The sequence below is a fragment of the Acromyrmex echinatior genome, chromosome 14 (genome assembly GCF_024713525.1).
Source record: "Acromyrmex echinatior isolate Ae372 chromosome 14, ASM2471352v2, whole genome shotgun sequence".
Lineage (NCBI taxonomy): Eukaryota > Metazoa > Arthropoda > Insecta > Hymenoptera > Formicidae > Acromyrmex > Acromyrmex echinatior.
The window spans coordinates 3111870-3134570 of record NC_141865.1 but is presented as its reverse complement, the minus strand read 5'-3'; the positions used below and the strand labels follow the sequence as shown (position 1 = coordinate 3134570).

General features: G+C 31.4%; 2 protein-coding genes across 7 annotated transcripts in view; one reads left to right on the top strand and one right to left on the bottom strand.

Moving 5' to 3' along the window:
* Window positions 1-11: 11 nt before the first annotated feature.
* The window catches only part of LOC105146715 (apoptosis-resistant E3 ubiquitin protein ligase 1), a 47105-nt gene continuing 24415 nt past the window's right edge, over window positions 12-22701 (bottom strand). For 4 of the 6 annotated variants that reach the window (XM_011057158.2, XM_011057156.2, XM_087413118.1 and 1 more), the window contains 15 exons: window positions 11630-11854; window positions 8462-8618; window positions 6696-6901; window positions 6247-6446; window positions 4539-4776; window positions 3858-4027; window positions 3591-3771; window positions 3285-3496; window positions 2921-3187; window positions 2755-2830; window positions 2386-2675; window positions 2173-2298; window positions 1811-1999; window positions 1476-1738; window positions 12-1370 (listed from right to left, as the gene is read on the bottom strand). In XM_011057158.2, the coding sequence (XP_011055460.1) occupies window positions 1268-1370; window positions 1476-1738; window positions 1811-1999; window positions 2173-2298; window positions 2386-2675; window positions 2755-2830; window positions 2921-3187; window positions 3285-3496; window positions 3591-3771; window positions 3858-4027; window positions 4539-4776; window positions 6247-6446; window positions 6696-6901; window positions 8462-8618; window positions 11630-11744 (2793 nt within the window). In that variant the 5' untranslated portion in view covers window positions 11745-11854 and the 3' untranslated portion in view covers window positions 12-1267. The remainder of the gene's footprint in view (window positions 1371-1475; window positions 1739-1810; window positions 2000-2172; window positions 2299-2385; window positions 2676-2754; window positions 2831-2920; window positions 3188-3284; window positions 3497-3590; window positions 3772-3857; window positions 4028-4538; window positions 4777-6246; window positions 6447-6695; window positions 6902-8461; window positions 8619-11629; window positions 11855-22701) is intronic. The other 2 variants (XM_087413119.1, XM_011057154.2) reach the window with 2 other exon arrangements.
* Window positions 8633-11272, top strand: LOC105146714 (uncharacterized). Its single transcript, XM_011057153.2, has 3 exons — window positions 8633-9177; window positions 9761-10245; window positions 10736-11272. The coding sequence occupies exons 1-3, from the start codon at window positions 9066-9068 to the stop codon at window positions 11084-11086; spliced, it is 948 nt and encodes a 315-aa protein (XP_011055455.1). The 5' UTR covers window positions 8633-9065; the 3' UTR covers window positions 11087-11272.

Below are 22701 nucleotides of genomic sequence, written 5' to 3'. Positions count from 1 at the left end.
TAGATATCATATGCTTTTTTAATCTATACTTTTTATTTCCTTTCATGTAATGATAAACTGATAAAAATAAATTACCGTCAGTATTATTTGATGGTATATAATCTGGCGAGGCTGTTAAGTTTCTTGCTATTGCGAGGCGCGTAGTACGGTTTACAATCATTGGCCATTCGTTCATTATTTTGTAACGAATAATCTGCTATGGCGATTACTACGTTTCATACTATTCCTTCTCTACTTAATATAAGTACGTGTCACTGCATCTTAAATAAATACGTATACCAATGCGATACGCACAATATGATCGTAATTACTTCATTATGACTAGGTTATCATGCTTATTATATTGCGAGCATTTTGCGTCGATAAGAAATAGATAATCACGTAATACGTAGTGTCTCAGAATACAGTCATATTTTGTACATACTAATTAGCTTATATTACATGCGCCATCATCGATGTTGAAAATACCGTATTATCGCCGTGCTGTTATTACGAGAAAACGAATAAACTAAACTAGCGCAAAGCTTTAATACATTCGCCTCATTATTCATCATTCTTTATATAAGTTCTTTTAAAATCATATATTCCCTGCATTATGCGATAGAATGTATTTCAATTAATACTGAATAACGGAACGTTCAGTACTGTTGCAATGATCCCTTCATCAAATGTACCAATCTCTGTACGTATAATAGTAGTTACTACAAAAGAAACATTATTTATATGTATTTTGATTTGTTGCATCGTATATTTTTATACATCGACGTTCAGTTACATTATCGTTTGAAAAACGCGTTAACTTAATTCTCTTTATGTTCACGTAAAATCTATCATAAATTCGGCTATGCTAAATTTCGATACAATAATATTGAGCAATTCTGATGTTGAGGTAACATTGCTCTTGCTGAATATTTTCCGTTTTATAAAAACGTTGCCGCGTCTCAGTAGAAATTGCATCGTCTACATCATCGGAAGATTAGATTATTCCTGATAGTCTTCGGCGTAAACAGAAAAAAGGTAATTCCAAAAATTCTAAATATCTACATATAAAAACGTGCGATAGTTACTCTCATTTCTGATCTTGCTGAGTAAGAAGTTCCTATGAGACAACTATAGGACTCATAATAGTATCTATTATCGAAAACTTTTTTTTTTACCCATTAAGAACGGGTTCAACTATTGAGGAAAAAATGGATACGTAAATTAATTTAATCAATAGTTCTAGTCAGACTAGAAGTTTGATGAATCTTACTCCGGGCTTTCCCGGTTAGATCATGCCGAAACCTTCGGTACCCTCGCTGATTGCCAACAGCAACGCTCGTTCGAAGTGATCGTAGCACTCATAATCAGGTAAGCAGAGTTGATTAAAGCTGAAAAACAATATTAATAACAAATCAATGATCGAAGAAAAAACATGAATATTCTAATTACTTCTAAGTGAAGTATCTATAAGATACTTCTAAGTGAGAACGTACCAAGTATGTGCTGTAGGCAAATTAGCGAATGTTGGTGCAGCTGTAATTTGAAAACGAGGGCTCAGTTGTTGAAATCCACCAGGCGGTAATTGCGAGCAACCCGTTGTGAATTGGAGCAATCGTGCCATCTCCTCCTGCGTAAAATTGCTCACCGCCGTCCAGAACCAATCAAGTACTCGAAGAAATTCCGGAGAACTTCCATTAGCTATGTGATGCGCGCGTAAATCTGCCACGCTGTACTCGCCAGTCCCGCATAACAGCAACTGCGAAAGAGATAAAGTCGCAGAGTACTATCTTCTGACATATTAATTTTTATATATTTTAATTTTACTCACCTCTAATTCATTTTCATCAAATATACCTAAGAGATTATCGGGAATCAGTTCGTTAAGACCGCGCAGAAAATGATCTACTTCGTTGCGGATGGAACTAGCAAGTCGGTGCTGAGCGAGTGCATCCAGATAACGAAGTTTCGTATCGTTAGTCACTCGGACTTTGCTACCACCAGGAATTAATTCTGCCACCTACATAAAACGTGTTAATCATAGTGCATTAAATTTCGGCTATGTATTAAGCTTAGAGATAAAATAAAATTCTATTCCTAAACTTAATGCAAAATACATAAAGAACTTCGTATTAACGATTTTATTTCGAAACAAAAATATTCAAAGATTAATATCAAGAAGTAATAATGTACCTTCAACAATTGTCCATCCTTATCATATTCTTCTTCAAGGAAGTACAATTCCATTTCTTCAACATCATTCTCAAGAATATACTTTACCTTACTCAAGTATAAATCAGGATCATCTTGTTCAAAATACTAATCCATAAAAAATAAAGCTATCTGTTATACTTTATCTGTTATTAATTTTTTGCGTAGGAATAAAAAAGAAATTCAATGAGTTACCTTGTAATGCACTCTAAGTCCTATAATCTGTGCAAGAAATGATCTAGTGAATCGTGCGCGTACTAACTGACGATAGGAGCCGCCGAGCGCCGACTCGTAAAGACACTTTCCTACGATACGTCCAGCAAACTCATAGTGCTTCAATTTAAGATGCGATGGTCGTTTGGAATTTGGATGCACTAATGCCTGTTGCGACTCTCCAAATGACGCGAACAAACCATTCCCCGGATCAAATAGCGCGGCGCATATCAATTCGAACCATTCACGTCGCACGCCACCCCAATCAACGCCTAACACGAGACAATGACTCTTGTAATTGTCTTAAAATTAATTTTCATAAAAGTTTCTTAAACGTAAACGTAAACGTACCTTGTTCGCCTTGAAATATTATTTCAAAATTTCGGCACCAATCACTCACGGAAAATCCTTTAGTAGCTTTCATAGACTTTTTTAACAAAAAAGAAACACATTATTAATATACATCTTTACGCGATACTTTCATGAATATGTATCATGAATTTATTTATACATTTACCGATTCTAAAAGTTTATCACGCTGCACTTTCATGGAGAGTTTCTCGTGATAATGCTTCTGATGGTGCTTGCGGACTTCATGATAGAAAAAGTCTTGTTTGTCAGCGAATGTTTCACTACCGCCGATGTTTTTCAAGAGAAACAAAGTGAAAGTGGCGGCTATTATATCACGATATAGAGATATTAATTCAACGGGAGGTTGACATCCGTCGTCTATCGAGAAAGGATAATATCCCTCGTGCTGATTGGTCGAATTTTCAAAATGGAACTACAATTTACAATAAAAAACTAAGAAATCACAGATCTAATAGATTAAAATCAGCAAATTGATGCGCATATAAAATTATTTTTAATGATTATCATACCTTTGTCGAAGGACATAGTCTAAATGTTACGAGTCTTTTGGGAATAAATTTTAATAAATATTCCTTAATCGTAAGTTGCTTAGGCGAGATAAAGCAGAAGACCTTCTTTGGTTTAGAAAATCTTTCTCCTTGCATGCCTAGTAACTTTGCAACATAACAGATATCTGGATCCTTAGACGCTACATTATTATGTACCATTCTCGCGACGGAATCTAGTAATGAGAAGAAAAGGGTAATATACGAGCCTCATTATGAAAAAGCGAAATAGGAAGATATCTAAGCTTGAAAATAAAATATTTTACATACTTTCGAGAACGATGATATCAAAATCTCCATTATGCAGTTGTAATCCTGCCAAGCTAACCGTTGCATGATAACATCCGCCTTTTGGAAAGCTCACTTTTAAACGAATTCTTTGATTTGAAGAATCATAATCGAGTTGAATACTATAATCTATCATCGATCCTTTATCTACTGTACTACCAATCTAAGAAGATAAAGAAGATAAATTTGGACAATCGATTTAAGCAATAAATATTAAAATTTTTATTTTTGCGAAAATTTCTGATTTACCTGAATAATATTGACACTATAGCCTTCTGTAGGCTGATCTCCAGGCCCAAATATGCACAGATTATCATATTCGTCTCGTGGCTCTATTGTCATCGAATGAGCTATCCCAGCTGTGCAAACGACCGTAGAACTTTGTCGTACAAAGACTGTCTTATTTGGATCTGGTGGACCTAATATAGACGATATACTTTACGACACGATCGTAACTAATAAGAACTTATACAGTGCATTTCAGATTTAACTAGACTAACAGAATTAACGTTCATTTTTCCATTAATTATGAATCAATTTTTGCTTAAAAAATGTTACAAAATGTTGAAGGAGATAATTATTTGTTAGAAAATATCACCTTTTGAACGATAAATATCTTTGTACACAGGGTGTTTGGAATTTAAATGTCAAAACTTCGGAAGCGTGAGGGATCGATAACAATAAGAAAAAAAGTCCCGTAGAGATATGTAAACACCCTGTATGTATCACCTTGTATAATATCAGTCATTCAAATAAATTATAAATCAGTGAAAAGGTTACTTGAAAAATTTTACTATTGTTTGCATTTTTAAAGTTTAACTTTAAAGTTTAACAGTACATATCTTTATCATTAGGGACAGGTGATTCATATAATATTCTTATTGCATTTTGAATATTACTTTACGACACATCAGTATCGAATATACGTACCAGGAAGAAAATTCTTAAGAAACGGACTGCCATGAACATGACACGATCCGATAAGTACAGCTATTCGATATTGTCCCGCATGGCGGACAGTAAACTTTACTACTGCAGTATTTGCAGCTAAGGGGTCGGTGCCTCCCAGTTCTATTAATGTAGCTACTCTGCGTGTATCCTCTGTTACCTCCACAATTAAATTATCCTTGTCACATATTGGGTACGGCTGACCATTGCGCTGATAAAACTACAAACAAATATTCTTATATCTAACTGATGAGCTAAAAATGAATTATTACTTTTATCACATATGTTTAGATTATAATAGTAATAAGGCTCAATAAAATTAAAAAACGAAAAAGAAAAGGGCTACGAAGTTAATCGTTATAAATTAAAAATTGAAAACGTTAATAAATAAACATGTCATTTAGTTAAAATATAAAACTTTAATTTGCCGGCAATAAACAAATAAATCAAAAATAAATGTTTCGATCCTTATTGGATCATTATCAATGTTAACAAAAATGATTAAATTATTATAAAAAGAAAATATATAAAAATTATACTTCGCTCTCAATCGCAGTAATAAACGTTGTCAACAATTTCGTTCAGTATGTAATAAATATTGTAATTAAAATGTTGGTAGCGATAACAATGTATTCTTCTGGTATATAAAGTATAGACACATAATTATTGTTTCTTATAAATGTGTATCACAATATAAAATATATTAAAAGTCGTCTATTCATAGACAATACGATGAGAGTGAAAATAGAGTCATTTCTCTTCGATGTTTCAGAGACAATAAATACATATGTTTAGCTTTATTGATAATGAAATCTTTCAAATAGAAACATATTATATTATACATATATATAAATATCATATAAATAGTAAAGTTTTGCGGATTCAGATTTAGAGCAAAGTACGCTATCAATTTTTGAAGAAGGCAACCTATAGCGTTTTTCCTTTGGATGCACAGCCCAGCATAAGGCTTATTCTTTTTAGCTAAACTTTCTGCACGGTTCATCTTTTCTCTTTTCTTTTTCAATGTGGAAAGAAGAAAGAAAGATAAATCGTGCAAGAACTTTAGATAAAAAAAACAGATTTACAGTCTTACATCGCACCAGTTGCGTGTAAGCGCTGCACTATACTGGAGTGCTGCACATCATAGGTTTGTTTTCTGTTCCTGCACTGATTGCTCAAAAAGTATATTAAAGTATTTTCTGTTCCCAAAATGGCGTCAGTGATGCTATTTTTTTATTCCAGTACAACAGAACGAGTTCAGTGAACTGGCTACATTAGGTCTGAAGCCAGTGCAATCAATGCAAATACTAGTGTACACTAGTTAACTAACAGAAAACAGACCTTGTACAAATAGTGCAAGACGAGTAACAAAACAATAAAAATATATATAGCCTACATACAAAAACATTTTGTACCATCATTATCTTTAATTAAGAATATTCTTAATGATGAAGTTGTATTAATACTTTCATCTTCATCACACGAATCTAATACTTCCATGTAAATAATATAAGATGCATTTTTATTTTGCACGTTTTCTATTCTCCATGCTGTCAGTTCTGAATTACACTAGTTTAATTCAGTTCTGCAATCTTCGTGCAGGAATAGAAAACAAACCTCATAAGATACATCTTAATAAATTCGCGAGAGAAGATTCTGATGGTTCTGATGGCACAATTGCTTTACTCACTTTGACCGTAAAAGTCATCGTTTCGCCGACTAATTGAGGTTCTTCCCACTCGAAATGAACGCGGCAGTTACTCGGCAATAAATATTTCCCTGTGACATATTGCAAAAGAGAGTGTTTTGCTTCAGGTGCCAAAGCGGGCTGCGTCATAGCAGCCAGAGTAACCAGCCCTGCCACCGATACGGAAACTATCAGCATACCGCCTGATAAATAGACAGTTATTTGTTAGTTCTATACATAAAATTAATAGTCTTTTGATAATCACTAAGAGAGAACATTTAATAAATGTATGAAAAATTGTGTAAATATAGAGAATCGATTTTTAATGATGTTATCTTGCGTGTGCTATTTTAATCATAAATAATTATTCAATTTTCGCTGAAAATAAATTCTAATTCCGGAGAAAAAAATTTTATTTCACAGAAGTAAGGAGAATGTGAAAGGATTCGTACCCCATGTCCAAGCATCCTGATGTTGGCTATTCTTTACAACAGCACTCCAGAGATCCGCTTTGAGAGTTTCCAAATCTTCCTTTGAAGTAGGTAATGTCTGCCTAGCTTGAGTCCACCGTGGTAAATCCTTGCCAAGAGCTGTTCGTACTGCAGTGTCCTCTACCCAATATACATCCTCCAGGGACATAACTTCCATTTGCATCAACCTGGCAAAGCATATCTTCTTTTTAACATTTTTTTATTTTGAACAATATTGTGAATAGTAAGTGTTCATAAACGATTTTTTCGAAGAAAGAGATTAAGTGGAAAAGAAAAGATAATTATCTACTAACAGATCTCCCTAAATGCGATAACAGGAATCGATTGATTTAATTATTTCTAATTATGTACGAAGGTGGTTTAAATATAAAGACTTTTTTGTGTAAATACAAATCAATATTAGTAGATGTTTATTACATCGAGTGATAGGTGGGGGCGTTTTTTCACGCCCTAAATAGTTATAGTCTTACAATAGTTATTTCTGTAAATGTCCGAACAAACAGTACCGAGTGTCGTTGTATAACATTCTTCAAGTTAATGTATTAGTTGACTAATGCCCATTTCCGCCAATGTAGATTAACTTTAATCTCAGTTCAACTTACTCTTTAGAATCTAATCTTTAAAACTAGAAAAAAACGAAGAGTAAATTGAACCGAAATTAAAGTTTGTCTTTGGTGGAAATAGGCATAAAAGTCTCTTGTGAATGAAAATGTTAGTCATCGAAATTTTGCATAAACTGCGTGCATAGTTCAGAGAAGAGATGCTATCGAAAGTGTAAATGCGCAACGGCACTCATTGAGTGTGTTCCAAAATTTACTGCCCGTATATTACTGTCAAATATTACTGCCAGTACTGAAAATCTATAGTGACATAAATTATAGATTTTCAGTAAATTTTGGAACACAGCCATTGTCGGTACTGTTTGTTCGGACATCGCAACGACCACAGAGATTACGTTCTGATATTCACTGCCAATACTGTATACGTTACAACAAAACAGTTGTTTGTATATGAAAAATGTATAGGACTTTTTTATAGAAAATTGTTCAATCTATAATTTTCATAGTAACCATAATTGACATCCGACCAATAGAAAACGAGATATTCGCGAAAAACTGATTTTCGTAACCTTTGATCTTGAATAACTTTTGAACACGATGTCGATGAGGACTTTTTGCACATTATTTATAATCCTAAATAATTCTAAATAAAAGTGTGTGCAAAAATTTAGCTAAATGAGGATTTTTTTCGTACGACCTCCTTTTTTGACCTAATATATTATTGGACTGTGTACATCCCTATGCAGCACATGAAAGTCGAATGTCCTATTTATGTCCCTGTATTTCATCCTCGGGATGTCCGAAGGTCATGTTCTGGACGTCCCATTATATAACGTCTAAACTTTTGGAAATTCCGAGGACATCCGAAATATGAGGACAATGGGACATTTGAGGATATAACTCGGACGTCCCACTCTCTGAAAGTCCTCCTCCCCCTCCGCCCCCCCCTGTGTTGTGTAGGTCAGAACGCTGCCTATGTAAGGCATGAGCAGCAATCCCACCTCATTCAATGTAAATATGTCTATCAACATTGATTTGTATTCACACAAAAAATCTCGTTTATATTTGAATCACCTACGTAATTGTAATGATATAATGCAATAAAGTATGCAAAGAGTAGCATTCGATTATTGGACTCTTCATATTTATGTCTATTCTTTTTTTTACTTTTGATAATAATTATGTAGGCCGTGGTCCATCAGCCATTGACGTAGCACCAATCTCTGCTGCAGCAAACGCGCAGCGCGCTGCAAACGTTCCTCATCTTGGGCCGGTAGCTCGGGCAGCGCATCCACCTCGCCGCAGCTCGCGAGAGTCGAGATGCCTATCACAAAAGGAAAATAATGTATGTTTAGCAATGCACAATAAACGGATTGATTAACCTCAGACGAAAGATCAAATAAACATGACAATAACAAGAAACTAAGTACTAAACATGTGTTTTTATCATCATTTTTCAGCATTATGGAATATAAACAAGTAGGATGTAATGCGTAAATTATGATTACGTTTTCTGAAATAAGACTCATTTTTTTATGTTGCCCGACTGAAACGTAGACAACAACCATTGTCAATTAATGATATATTTTTACAATCAGCGGAACACATGAACTGCATCCAAAGTATTAGCGTAATAATTGTTTCACCGATAGCGTGGTATCACTTATAGAGGACGGAAGCGCGATAGTTCGGCTGTGATAATTTAGTCATAGAGGAATTGCTCACTTATTCTGTATCTGTTCTCAATGAACAGTCAGTCGTGCAATCGTTTATGGGCAAAATACGTTTCAAGATGTGCCGCGTCTTGCTTCTCATACTTGTCTGCGTTTTTGTCTTCATAGATGCCGCAATCACGGCGTGCATCACCAGTAGATACGAGGATGGTAAAGCATTCTATAATATTTTCCCTCACCCATTCTTCAAAGAATCTCTTTTTCTTATTGTTTAGTTTAGCTATTCGCGCGTGCTTCAGTTACCTACAGTGAAAGATAGTTTTATTCTTAGATAAATTGTGAACTGCACAAACAGCAGTACAGTGTAAAAAAAAAATAAATAAAATAAAGCCGAGACACTACCGTGTCTTCAGATGCAAGATAAAAAATATTTAATAATTGTCATCGGTTATCCGATCTCATCATCTTTGTGTCGCTACAGCCGCAAATTTTTCATAAATATTGTCAGTGTTTTATTTAACTCTACATTATTCGCGTAGTTTTTTAAATATAATAACACATGTAGAGTGTTTCTGATACTCTAACATATTTTAATTTTTTTTATTTCTCTTTAAATTTAAAATTAAATAAAAACTGATAATATTTTATATATTTTTTAAATAAAGATAAATGGAATTTACACAATTTTTTAATTGTGAAACAATTTGAGCTAAATATATTAATGTTTGTATAAATAGCAATCGTGCATATTTAATACATCTCATGTGAGTAATGAATAATTAATTATGCTTAGGATTTGGCGAGCGTCTAAAATGCTCCAACGTGACGTTAAGCACTGCTCTACTTTTTGGCGGGTCGATTGTGGACGACATCATGATTTTCCAATCGCGGATAGAAAGTATTCCCGATCGGTCGTTCTTAAAATACAGTAAGAACCTACTTTCTTTGAATATGCACGACTGTGGCATTAGAGAAATTTCCGATTACGCATTCGACGGCCTGAAGAAACTGAAAAAGCTTAGCTTGCCGTACAATTACATCACATCGATAAAAGATCAGTGGTTCGTCGATCTGACATCTCTACAACGATTAGACCTATCGTACAATCTTATTACATTGATCGAGCCTACAGTCTTCGAGAAATTGCGAGGTCTCAAATGGCTCGACGTCAAGCAGAACCGTTTAACGTGTCTGAAACCGACACAGCTTGTGCCAATGGCCAGCCTCGAGCAATTCCGCTTCTCTGGGAATCCCCTCACTTTCCAGTGTCGTGGCACGGTGAGCGCACATTTCATATTTCGTCTGATTAATTGAGAAAACACTGTCGTATAAATAAGTATTATAACGGAAAAAGCGACCGTGACAAGGATCAAGTTTCAAGCTTGATATGAAAGGAATGGAAATTTCGGAAATAGTTTCAAATCTAAAATTTAAATGAAACAGTTCAAATAATTTCAAATCTAATTTTTTCACATTGTAGTTGACGTTATGGCTGCGAGATCTGGGCATATAAATTACAAAATTAATAATTTAATTTAGAATCAAGACTATCTGTGTAACATGACATTGGCAAAATGCGTGGAGAATTTAGTGTTTCATCCTCTTTCTCAATATTTATTTATTATAACCGGATGCTGCATTCCGTTCTGACGCGCGTTTGCGTTATCGATGATAAATTCACTATAACATGAAAGGAATGCGATCTTGCAAATAGTTTCAAATCTAAATTTCAAATCAAATAGCTTCAAATCTAAATTTCACATTACAGTTAACGTTGTGGCTGCAAGATCTGGGCATAAATTATAAAAGCGATCAACGTGAGGAGGAAAACTGGTTGGATAATATATTGTGGCTCTGCGCCTCAGACGACGTTAAGACAGCCGATTCTGAAGTTTTCATGAAAGAATGTGTCGTCCTGAATCTGTTCAATCAACTTCGTACAGGTTTGACTACGGCCGAATCTTTTCCCCTGTCTATCCCTCAGGAATGTATAGATGCGAGACACGAACTAACAAAATGTGTCGCTGCGGATCGCAAACATGGCAGAGAAGTCATTACTAATGGACACGTCGTAAGAAAGCTATTAGGGCAGCTGCAAGAATTGAAATCGATTGTATAACGCAATAAATATCAGTTTTCTACATCAATTTTAATCTAAAAATATCATATTTAATAACTCGAAAAAATTTGTATTTGCAGAATAAAACTTCACAAAAATGTCTATGATTAAAATGAATATTTTTTTATCATACTAAATATTTTATTTTCTACGTGTATAAATAAATCCTGTTTTATAACAAATAAATGTTTTATTTGTCAACTTGTCCTTCAATGATTAATCTGCAAAAATATTTTTTAAAAAGAAGAAAAATGCCAACTAAATATTCTCTTTATAAACTTCTTTTTCACAAATTGTAATTATTTCAGAATTGTTAGTTAATCGCGGTGAAGAATCAATAAAAAAAATGTTTAATCTAATATATTGAAATATACGTTAATTCCAAAATTAGAGCATTAATTCGCTATGTACATGCGCAGATCTGACGTATTTATTATAGTACGTACGTCGATGCAAATTATGCAACACGCTATCAAATGGTTTATGCTGGCTTTCGAGATTCGCATCAAACATTCGTCCTCAGTAAGTAGAGTAGTTACTCACCGGAGGATGCGCTCCCGCTGGGCCGTAATGACATGCCGATGGATGATATTTCGCCGGCAAGAAAATCTTTGTTTTCGCGTTGTCCATTCCGGCAGACGAGATTTTTGTCCGGCATAATTTCTCTCTCTTTTTCTTTTTCTCGATGACCTTTCGTAGCTTTACGGTCGTTCTTAACAGCGCATTGCCCTGTTCACTGCTGTCGCATCGATGTCGATTCCCGCATCTCTTTGGAAGATTTCATTATTGATTCAGTCGAAAGTCGAAACATATTACGTGTACTTGGGGTGCAGCGACGACAGCAAATGCGAGTGTGCGGTGAATGATAAAAGATCGCGTTACGCGATACTATTTCTAGATGCGTATTAAATTTCGTTGCAGAAATGCGACTACTCGTTACTTCACGAAATTGCGGCCGAGTAGTTGGACTGACATTCGGAAGTACTGAGAAACGAGCGTATAATTACGGCGAGTACTAATGTGGCATTAGAAAGCGAAAATATGGTTGTTAATTTGATCATTTTCTTAAAAAATTGTTAAATTTGTGGAGATTAGCATGGATTTTAATCCGATTGAAATTGCAATAAAATTATTTTGATTTAATGCATTATATATATTTTTTTCATATATATATAGAATTTTTATGTATAGAATTTTACGTTTAAAATTAATAGTGATAAGCCTATACGAAGTTAGTCCCTCACTTTTTTAATTAACTTATTTCGAAAACTGTGCTAAATTATACTAGGTTTGTGCCTCATTGTGCCCAACATTAAACTTGTATTACGAAAAATACAAAAGATGGAAAAAAGTATTTTTTAGATCAGCCGCCACTTTGCATTTTTTTCAATTTTTTAAATTGTGCTAGGTTGTGCTAGATTGTGCTGGATTAGGTTAAGTTGTGCTAACATCGTGCTAAAGTGATAACTTTAAATAATGATAACAACAGAAGTTATATTACAAGAAATAATTTTTGACAATTTTTTAATATAACAGTTATAAGAATTGTCAAAAATTATTTCTTGTCATAATTCTGTTGTTATCATTATTTAAAGTTCACTTTAGCACGTTAGCACAACCTAACCTAACCCAGCACGATTGGAAAAAAATGCAAAGTAGAGGACTGACTTAAAAAATTATTTTTTTCATTTTTTAATATTTTGCATTAGAGTTTAATGTTTGAGCATAAACCTAGTACTATTCTTAAAAAATAAATTAATTCAAAAAGTGGAAGGCTAACTTCGTACAGGCTGATACTAATCATACAATTATAATTAGGCAAGAATCATATGTGAATGCGTGATAAATTAATATTTATTTTATTACTGAAAGAACAATCGGATTACTGCATGGCTCATGCGAATTCGGTCTCGCATTGAAATGAGAAAAAGCTGATATAAGTTCAATGTGCATTGGAGGGTTAAATGATGAACATTATTAACTTTCTCAATCGCATGTATACTTTATGCGACACAAAGCATTGAAATTACGCAATTACGAGATATAAGCAAAGGTGCAGGGTGCACTTTTACGAAATAAAAAAAAAAGAGAGAACGGGCTTAATCTATGTTGGAGAAGACAAAGAGCGTTTATGTTTTTGTTGAGTATTATTTCAACAATAGAAAACATTAATCAACCCCCTTTCGCGCCGAACAATGGCTACCTCCGGTACGTTCGCAAATAAAAGAATAGACGAGATGAAGCGCAATTAATTTCAATTATTCGTGGTGATTCGCGGGTACGGATACGGGTGGAGCTAAATAAAGATGAGGCAAGCCAATGTCATCGAGACGAATAAAGTCGGACGGGTAAACATTAATTAGCATTGTAAATGAATCAATCACGAGTTTTAATAAACCTTAAGAATCGAACTGTGTGTAAAAACACACTCATGGATATATTTAGATATTGGCAGATCGTTCGATTATTTTTATTAATGTTTAATCATCATTTGTTTGTTTGTGTGTGTGAGTGTGCAAAATAATTAAAAAGTGTAGATATTAGGTAAATTAAATAATACATAAAAGGATTAAAAATTAGCGCTATGTAACACTTGCTATTGTAAATCTATTGTAATAACATGTATAATCTACCATACATTTTCGTAGTTTTTAATTAAGGGCTTATTGTAATCTCGCAGAATAGCGGGAATGGATTTATGACATAAGAACAATTAATAGAATGGTAGCTGAAGTCTAAAGAGCGCGATGTCCAAACTTTACGAGAATTTAAATCCTTGAAGTTCTTCATAATTTAATTTATAAAGTCAATTGTACGTCATGTAAAAGTTTTAACGCGAAATGCTAGTATTGTTTTTATTTTCCTTCCATTTCTTAACCATATGTAGTACAATTAAAATTGTAATTGCAAACAAAAATTTTATATAAGCATATTTAAGTAATAAATTTAAAAAAATATTAAATTTACAAGAATAAACAATCCATACACATCCAAACTACATTTACACTTCTAAACTTATTTCATCTATACGCTACTTATACTAATTATTATTGCATCTCAAATCTACTGTTATCATAAGACAGACTAGAACCATATAAAATATCTCTCCTAGCTTTCTTACACTACATTAAATATCACAGTTTTGCTTTTTTTAAATCTTTTAATTCTCAACGTTTGTTCTCTTAGCCTGTTAATACTTGCTCACCTTAAAGTTTCTTTCACTAACGTTGGTTAACCTAATCGACGGTTACATGAGTCCGTTGAATAAACCCCATGTAATCGTCAGTTAGCTTAACTGAGATTGGTGAAAGAGGTTCTTAGTCATCTATTTTTACTTATTCACATACACAATACTTATCTTATTATTACAAAATTATAATATAAATATCTAAACTTTTTTCCTCTTTTCTCTTGATTTTCTTTTCTTTCTCCTTTTTCAGTTTCTTTATCACTTCACTTTAATTGACCAATCCAATACTTTATTCCACAGCCTATCTTTATTGTTTTTTTATTTTTGTCCAATTCTGTGAATTATTTACTTGCTTCTGACACTCCTCTATATACTCCATGCAATCTATTTTAACACAATCAAATTTTATTTTAATACAAATGTACATCTTCTATGCTCCTCCTTCAGCCAGTACTTATTTGCTTCCTTTATATTTCCACATCTTAGATTTACTAACGCATCTTTTCCAATTCCTATTTTTTTTCCAAACATCTCTCTTTAAAAATACCTAAGTCTTTTATTTATTACTCCTAACTTTTTATACCTCTTGGCATAAGGTATTCAATCAAACGTACAAAATATACATTACTGATGCAATAATGATGTATGTTTTGTATGTTCGATTGAACACAAAATATTATTTTGTGATTTATCTTGGAAATAACATTCTCGATGTCCTGCTGTGAGTGCTTGCTGTGACTGCTTGCGTCGCGTTAATTAACGTGACATGTTAGCGGAATTTGAGAGGAGCAAAGGAACAGAGATATACGTGTGTTTAAGACAAAATATATTTATTACCGCGACGTCCAGCTTTGTTAGTTAAAATCAAAAGCTTAACACAAGTAGCTAAATAAATGATAACTATTTCTCACTATTCTATGCTCGTTTCTATCAATGCAGTTTAACTTTAATTTCGTTTCAACTAACTCTTCATCTTTTTCTAGTTTTAAGAATAAGAAAAAGGTGAAGAGTAAGTTGAACCGAGATTAAAGTTAATTCACATTGGTAGAAACGAGTATAAATTGTAACAGAGAGCATTCCATTCGCAATAGTTTCTGAGATACTATCGGCTGACTGCCTGCGCGTAATATCGTTATTGGCGACAAAGTGTGGCGTGCTTATTACACATCTACCGCAATATATTTCCGATTTCGTGTATTTCGATTTATTATCTCTAATACGATAGACCATCCATTTATCGATTTCTCAAGAAAAATGGATGAAGTATCTTAACTATTAAATAGTATATCACCTATTAAATGATTTTTCGGTCTTAAAACGCAAACTGCACTTTGAACTATCACAGTAATATCGCAAGTTAAATTGACTAGTAATTTAACTCTCAACTATATGAGTGGGTCATTTGGACCTGGGTGAAAATTTTAGTCTGCCGCTATTTTTGTACGGTATTAGTACGCTATTAGTATTGCAGAGTTGAAGTGAGGGGTAAAAAACTTGGAACCTTTCTGTCGATCGTCATGATGCAATAATTTCGTTGTCTTGACGCAATAAAAGTTTGGCTTGGACCCGTCAATTGCAAATTCGACAATTTTTTCCAAAAGTGAAAATTCGTTTTTAGTAAGTATTTGTTTATTAGTACTGTATATCTATCGTCTTCTTATAATTAAAACATATATTTAGTGTAAAAAAAAAGCATTTTTGCGAGAGAAATGTCTTGGTGAAACGATCGCACTATTTTCTCGAAGTTATAAAATTGTGTAGTAAATAATGTCGAAATCATTATACATTACGTAAAAAAAATTAAAGGATCATCTAATCGACTCTCAAAAATAGGAAAATATTCAAAAGAGTGTAACTTCGTCAAAAATGATCATAATGAGATTTGTAAAAAAGCATTTTAAAGCTTGAAATATCTACTTTTAAGATCGGTAATTGATATTTCGATAGATTGATTTTTTACAGAACTATACGAACAGATATCCGTCAAATCTGAAAATTTTGTACAAATTTTATAAAGGTCTATGGCGTGAAATAAAAATCGCACATAAACGGTTTACAGCAGCCAAAAGAGGGAATCTACCTCAAATTTGCTTTTCTATTGAACGTTATACGATTTTTTTTCATAAAATTATTAAACATTGAAGCAAAAATAATCCTTTTTCAGTGTTGAATAACTCATTCAAAAAAAAATCATACAATGTTCAATAAAAAAGTAAATTTGAGGTAAAGATTCCCTTTTTCGGCTGCTGCAAACTATATTTGTGTACAATTTTTATTTCACGCCATAGATTTTTGTAAAGTTTGTACAAAATTTTCAGATTTGACGGATACACATTTCTGTTCGTATAGCTCTGTAAAAAATCAATATAATCGAAATATCAATTACCGATCTTAAAAGTAGATATTTTAAGCTTTAAAATGTTTTTTTATAAATCTCGTTATGATAACTTTTGATGAAGTTACACTCTTTTGAATATTTATTTTTAAGGTGATCCTTTAATTTTTTTGTGTAATGTATTGTGTATTTAATATAAAATATTGTCATTTTTTTGAGCATGTATAAAAATGCCTCTACTTCAATCGTGCAAATCATTATATTTTTTGGAATAAATCAGTATAACGTATTTTTTTTTTCTTAAAGTTCATATTTTCTTCTTTTCAAAACACTATTTATTTTTATTTGTATCTTTTTTTATCATAAAGATGATTTTTTGAGAAAAAAACTGATACTTTTCGCAAATTATTCTTTAATATTTTTTGGCACAACTTTTTCAATTATTATAAAAATATTTTTATTTTGATATCTTGATTCTATACATTCTGGCATTTCATTAAAAAAAAAATTTTCCAATGAGATTTGTGATAATTATAGAGTTAATAAAAAACGCCATGGATGACTTGGATTCAGACATAATAAATTAAGATTCTAAAACGAGCAGTTGAGGGTTAATAATTCGATGTTCATAAGCATCTTATAATAATTGCTTTCCATTTACACACAAGTGAAACTGAGTCTGAAGTGAGCTGAGTATTTCACATTCAGATTAATGATGTTAATTGCTTTCCATTTGCGGCGATTCTCAGATAATTCTCACTTGTGACGTCATAACTCAGTTGAGTGCACGTTCCTTTTATACCTGAGAAATGAGATTCAACTGAGTTTTCCCCTAGAATCTATACGCTTGAAACCGTCTACTTTACTGAGTTTTGTAGACTCACATGAATAATGAGATTATGAACCTACGTATATTCGATAACCTTTTCATCGAAAAAAGCAAGTATAAAACGATAAAAAGCAAGAATAAAACGATAAAAGAATTTATGGTAGTAATAATTGAATTATTTAGAATATGAGCCTAATCTTCGATGAAATCATTCGACGCGTAACGATCGACCCAAAATGTTTTTTTTCCAGATTCTTTCGTTTCATGCAAAAAGAATGCGTCAAATGAGCCTAATTTCATCTTAAGTGAGGCCTGTATTCTAAATAATTATTAAATAATCTTGTAAATAATTGTATTAGTTATGTCTCTCTCTTACTGCTAATAACAAATGGATAGATTACCAATAAGAATGGTGATTTTTATGTGGAAGACACCAGTAAGTGTATATTTGTAGAATAAATGATGTAAAATATTCTCATATTGTTAATAGATTTCAGAGCAAAACTGCAGAGTATGGGTTCCAAATAATTTAATAGGATTTATCCAAAACAATGAACCGTATTTTAAAAATCAAGAAAATAATGACATGATACAACCTAAAAATTGATATAAGCCATGAATACAAAAAACAATGTAAACATAGTTGAAAATTTTAATGAAGAATCAGTCCAAGGAACAAGTAATGTAAGCTCACTTGTAAACAACGAAAATTCAATCCAGTTGGAAGGAAATAGTATAATCGTCATTAAAAATTTACACTGCTCAAAGGCAAAAGAAAAAAACATGTGGTCTGTAAATGAAACTCGTGCCTTGATAAGAGCTATAGAAGTTATAGAACTATAGAAGTTATAATGATATGCATCATGTATAAAAAAGAAAAAGTTTTTAATCAATTATTAACGAAGACCTTGGAAGTCAAAATATTAAAGTAAGTGAAACTATATTATACACTTAATAATTATTAAAAATGTAATTAAAATGATAGCAAAATAAAATAATTTACAATAATTAAAAAATTACTTTCTTTAATTGTTCTTGTGCTTTCAAACAATTAATGAGCGTTTAATATATTCATATTATTTTAAACATAATAGTAAAAATATTTTCTTTAATTTTTAATTCTCCGAATTTGCATGCAAAAAAATGGCTTAATTTAGTGCATACGTATAAAAATATGAAAGATAAAATCTAGAACGAAAAGAGGTCTTGTAAAATTTACTTTTTACGACAGATTGGATGAGTTATAGGGTAATTTACCATCGAATGCAAGTCCACATTCATTAGATATTGACGAATTGCAATCACAAAGTACTGAAGTCGAATGTGGAGCATCAACACCGAATTCTGACAGCAGTTTAGATACATTTTCTTTTCTATTTCATCTTGTGAAAAAAAAAAATCCATCAATGGGAACTAGTAAAAGTAAAACAGAAATTATTTGAAAATAAAATTAAGAATATGATAGAACAAAAAGCCAGAAGACAATATATTGATGAAAATTTGAAGTACAAAAAACAAAAATTAGATCTATATATAAAAAAAAAGTGGAAACAGAAGAGAAAAAAGTAGCCATATTACAAGAATTAGAAAACATATTAAAAGAAAAAAATACATAAAATTTTACTGGTCACTATTATAATTATTTAAAACAGTACTATAAAAGTTAATATTATAAAAGTGCAATTGAAGGTTGATCCTTGATTAAGTTTTCACACAAATTTTTATTTTTATGTAAGAGGTAGTGTGTGATTACAAAAATATTTTCAATATATAATATATTCAATAATAAAATACTCAGTATTATTAACATTTAAAAAATTATTTTAAGTAAATAAAATAGTAAGATACAAAAAATTATTAAAAGGTTATATTTTGAAAATATTGATTTAACATTTGTAAAATGCATTTAAGTTGTGGAAATTTTGCCAATATCAATAATATAAACTATAAACTGAAACTATATAGTACACAAAAAAATAAATATTTTGAATGTTATTTGTTTTGCTTATTTATTTTTATTTTGCTTTAAATAAAATGTCTAAAAAATAGATTAAAGAAAATTATTCTTTGTTCTTTGTTCATTAATAAACTAATTTTATTTTAAAATAAATTGTTTCATTTGCAATTCATTTTTATTGAGCATACATATTTAAATAAACATTTTCGCAAAAATTTCGTCTCTTCTGGAATAATTTTCATCTGTATCACTAACTTCTGCTGTATCTATCACATTGTCATTATCTTCATTTTCAACGATATCAAATTCTTGATTGTCTATACAGATATTATGTTTCACAGCTGCAGCTACAATACATTTTACTACAAATATTAAATCATTATTGTCAAAAAATATTAACCTTCAGAATCTTCCTTTTAATAATTCAAAAGCGTTTTCAATTACAGTTCTAGTTGCAGAATGACGATAATTAAATATTTTTTTATTTTGAGTTAAATTGCCATTGTCTTTAAATGGACAAATCAACCAGTCCAAACAAGGATAAGCTGAATCTCTTAATAAGAAATTCTTATCGAAAAATCCATGTATACCCTTTCTGTATAAAGACGATTTTTTTAAAAGACAACTATCATGAATGGATCCTGGTTCACCACAAAAAAAAATTAATAAATTTTTTCTGATGATCTCATACTCCTTGTATAAGAAGACTATAATCTCTTTTTCTATTATAATATACATAATGATGTTTGGAAATTGGCCTTTCCTAATTTTTATGTGGCTCCCATCTATAGCTCCAATTATCCCATCAATCCCATGCATTTTACAAAATTCAGATTTTACTTTGTGTAATCGTTCATCAGTGGGCCATGCAATATACTGTCCATTTTTTTTACCAGATATTCTATTATTTTCTTGATAATACGATAACAAGAACTTTTAGTTAAATTACGTTAAATCTGTCGGAGCATTGTTTAATGTCTCTATATTGCTAAGATACCATAAAGTCATTAAAAATGCTTTTCGTGCACATATTTTCTCTCTTCCAAAGTTACGTTGAGGTAAAACACGTTCAATTTCAATTATATCTAAAATGTATAGAAATTAAATATTGCAATTAAATTTTCTATTTATCAATGAATTATTATATTATATTAGGTCAACAGTAAAATGTTTTAATCGAAAGTGCTCTTTAAATTTTTTATCATCGTATTCTTCCACAGTATCCATAAAAGTAGTTATTCAGTATAATTTCCTCCTGGGAAGGTTAGGTGAATCGAAACATTTTGGATGACGATTCAGAAGAAGAAAACAAATTGGATTCATTCGAATCTGAATTAGTCTGAATTAGACTCGAATCCGAGTCCGAATCAGCTTTTAAAATCTAATAGCATATGAATGTATAGGTAAGTGTTCGCTTCGTATTTAATATATATTTAAGTAATAAACAATTAATTTACCTTTGTAACAACAATTAAAATAGTCATCTTAGCGCCTTTAATTCAAAATCAGTTCAACCTAATTTGAGGTTAGTGAGAATTTCTCATTTCAGCGCGTTCCTTTTACATACTGAACGATGACGTCATTATCTGAATATGAAATACTCAGCTCTTCGGACTCAGTTTTGTATGTGGAAAGCAACTATTATTTCCTTATTTTGGTTATCATTATCAAAAAATTATCACATGACAATACAGGTTTATAACTTCATTTTTAAAGTAAGTTTAGAGACTCGCTAAAGCACACGGTCTCGATCTTGCATATTATAAGCAAAAACTCAGTTCAATCTCACTTATCAGAATGCAAAAAGAACGCGCATTCAACTGTATTATGACGTCACAAGTGAGAATTATCTGAGAATCGGTGTAAATGGACACTAATGTTGAATAAAAAATCGTTTTGGCGCCCAATTTGAATTACATATGAAGTATGTAAATTCACATCAAATTATTTAAGCAAAGATCCAGGTTCGACCGTTATGAGCCCTATTTTCTATTAGTTATATTTTCTCATGTACGATTCAATAACATTCTTATTTAAGAAAAATAATGTTAAATTAACAAGTTTAACCGATAGCATCTAATTGAAAATAATCTTGTTAATTTACAGTATTAATGAAACAAATATGCCATCATGCAATATTTTTGTTCAAAAAGTTATTTGTTTCAATAATACTGTTACCAAATTCGATTAAATTGCTGTTAGCAAATGCTGTTAGTACAACATTTTTTTCCGTGTATCAATAGATTTTTAAACGCAGTAGCTAATATAAAACGTATTCATGTATCAAATTTGATGGCTGAAGTGGCTAAAATCATTTAGCCACTAATAGTGATATACAGCTAAGATTTAGAAATTAAGACTTAATCTTACTGTAAATATTATTAGTTTCTATTGTTAAAAGGAATTAGCTTAATATATTTAGCTAAACATCATTTTATTTTAACAGCCAGGGCTGGAAAAAATACTTCATCAAAGTATTTGAAATACAAAATACAAAATATTAGCAATCTTAATATTTGAATTACAAAATACAAAATACTTTCAATCTTTCGATTTTGAAATACAAAATACTTTTTTTTAATACAAAATATTTTGAATTTTTTAATTTAAAACACAAAATACTTTTTAATACAACTAGATTTTTTAATTATAAAATAGGCACGAGCGTTGCACAAAATCAGTTATTGTAAGACAAACAATAATTGCATTCAAAATTTATATTATTTTTAAATGACAGAAAATATAAAGCTAATTTGTTTCGAATTATTGCTCTGTTCTCGGACGGTTTGAGAGAAGTTATGTCCAATTTCTTTACTTCTATAAATTATCTATAATTTTATTCATGATATTCCCCAGATATTTTATTTTTTCCATGAAATATCTAAGAGATATCTTATGAATTAAATTATCGACGATCAGTCCAGAGATGCAGAAATTAGGCATTCGACAACGACTGATTGGAAGAAAGTTAAAATGTACTTATTAGTTGTAATTGAAATAGAAAAAAATAGGAAAAAAATTAGAATTTAATTTTTATGTCTGGCATTTTCCCGACTAGTCACGACTGCGACATCTACGTTCTTTTTTGCCTTATCCTACGTTACGATTACGACAGTTACATCTCATTACATCTCGTTCTTTACGATTTGTATTTCAAATACTGTATTTCAAATACAAGTATTTGAAATGTGCCCTGCCTAGTCCTGCTAGCAGTATTTTTCGCTGTAGCACTTAAATTTAAGTAGTTAACAAATTGAGTTTTAGCAGCAACGACATTAGCTGTCTCTATTATAAGGACACATTT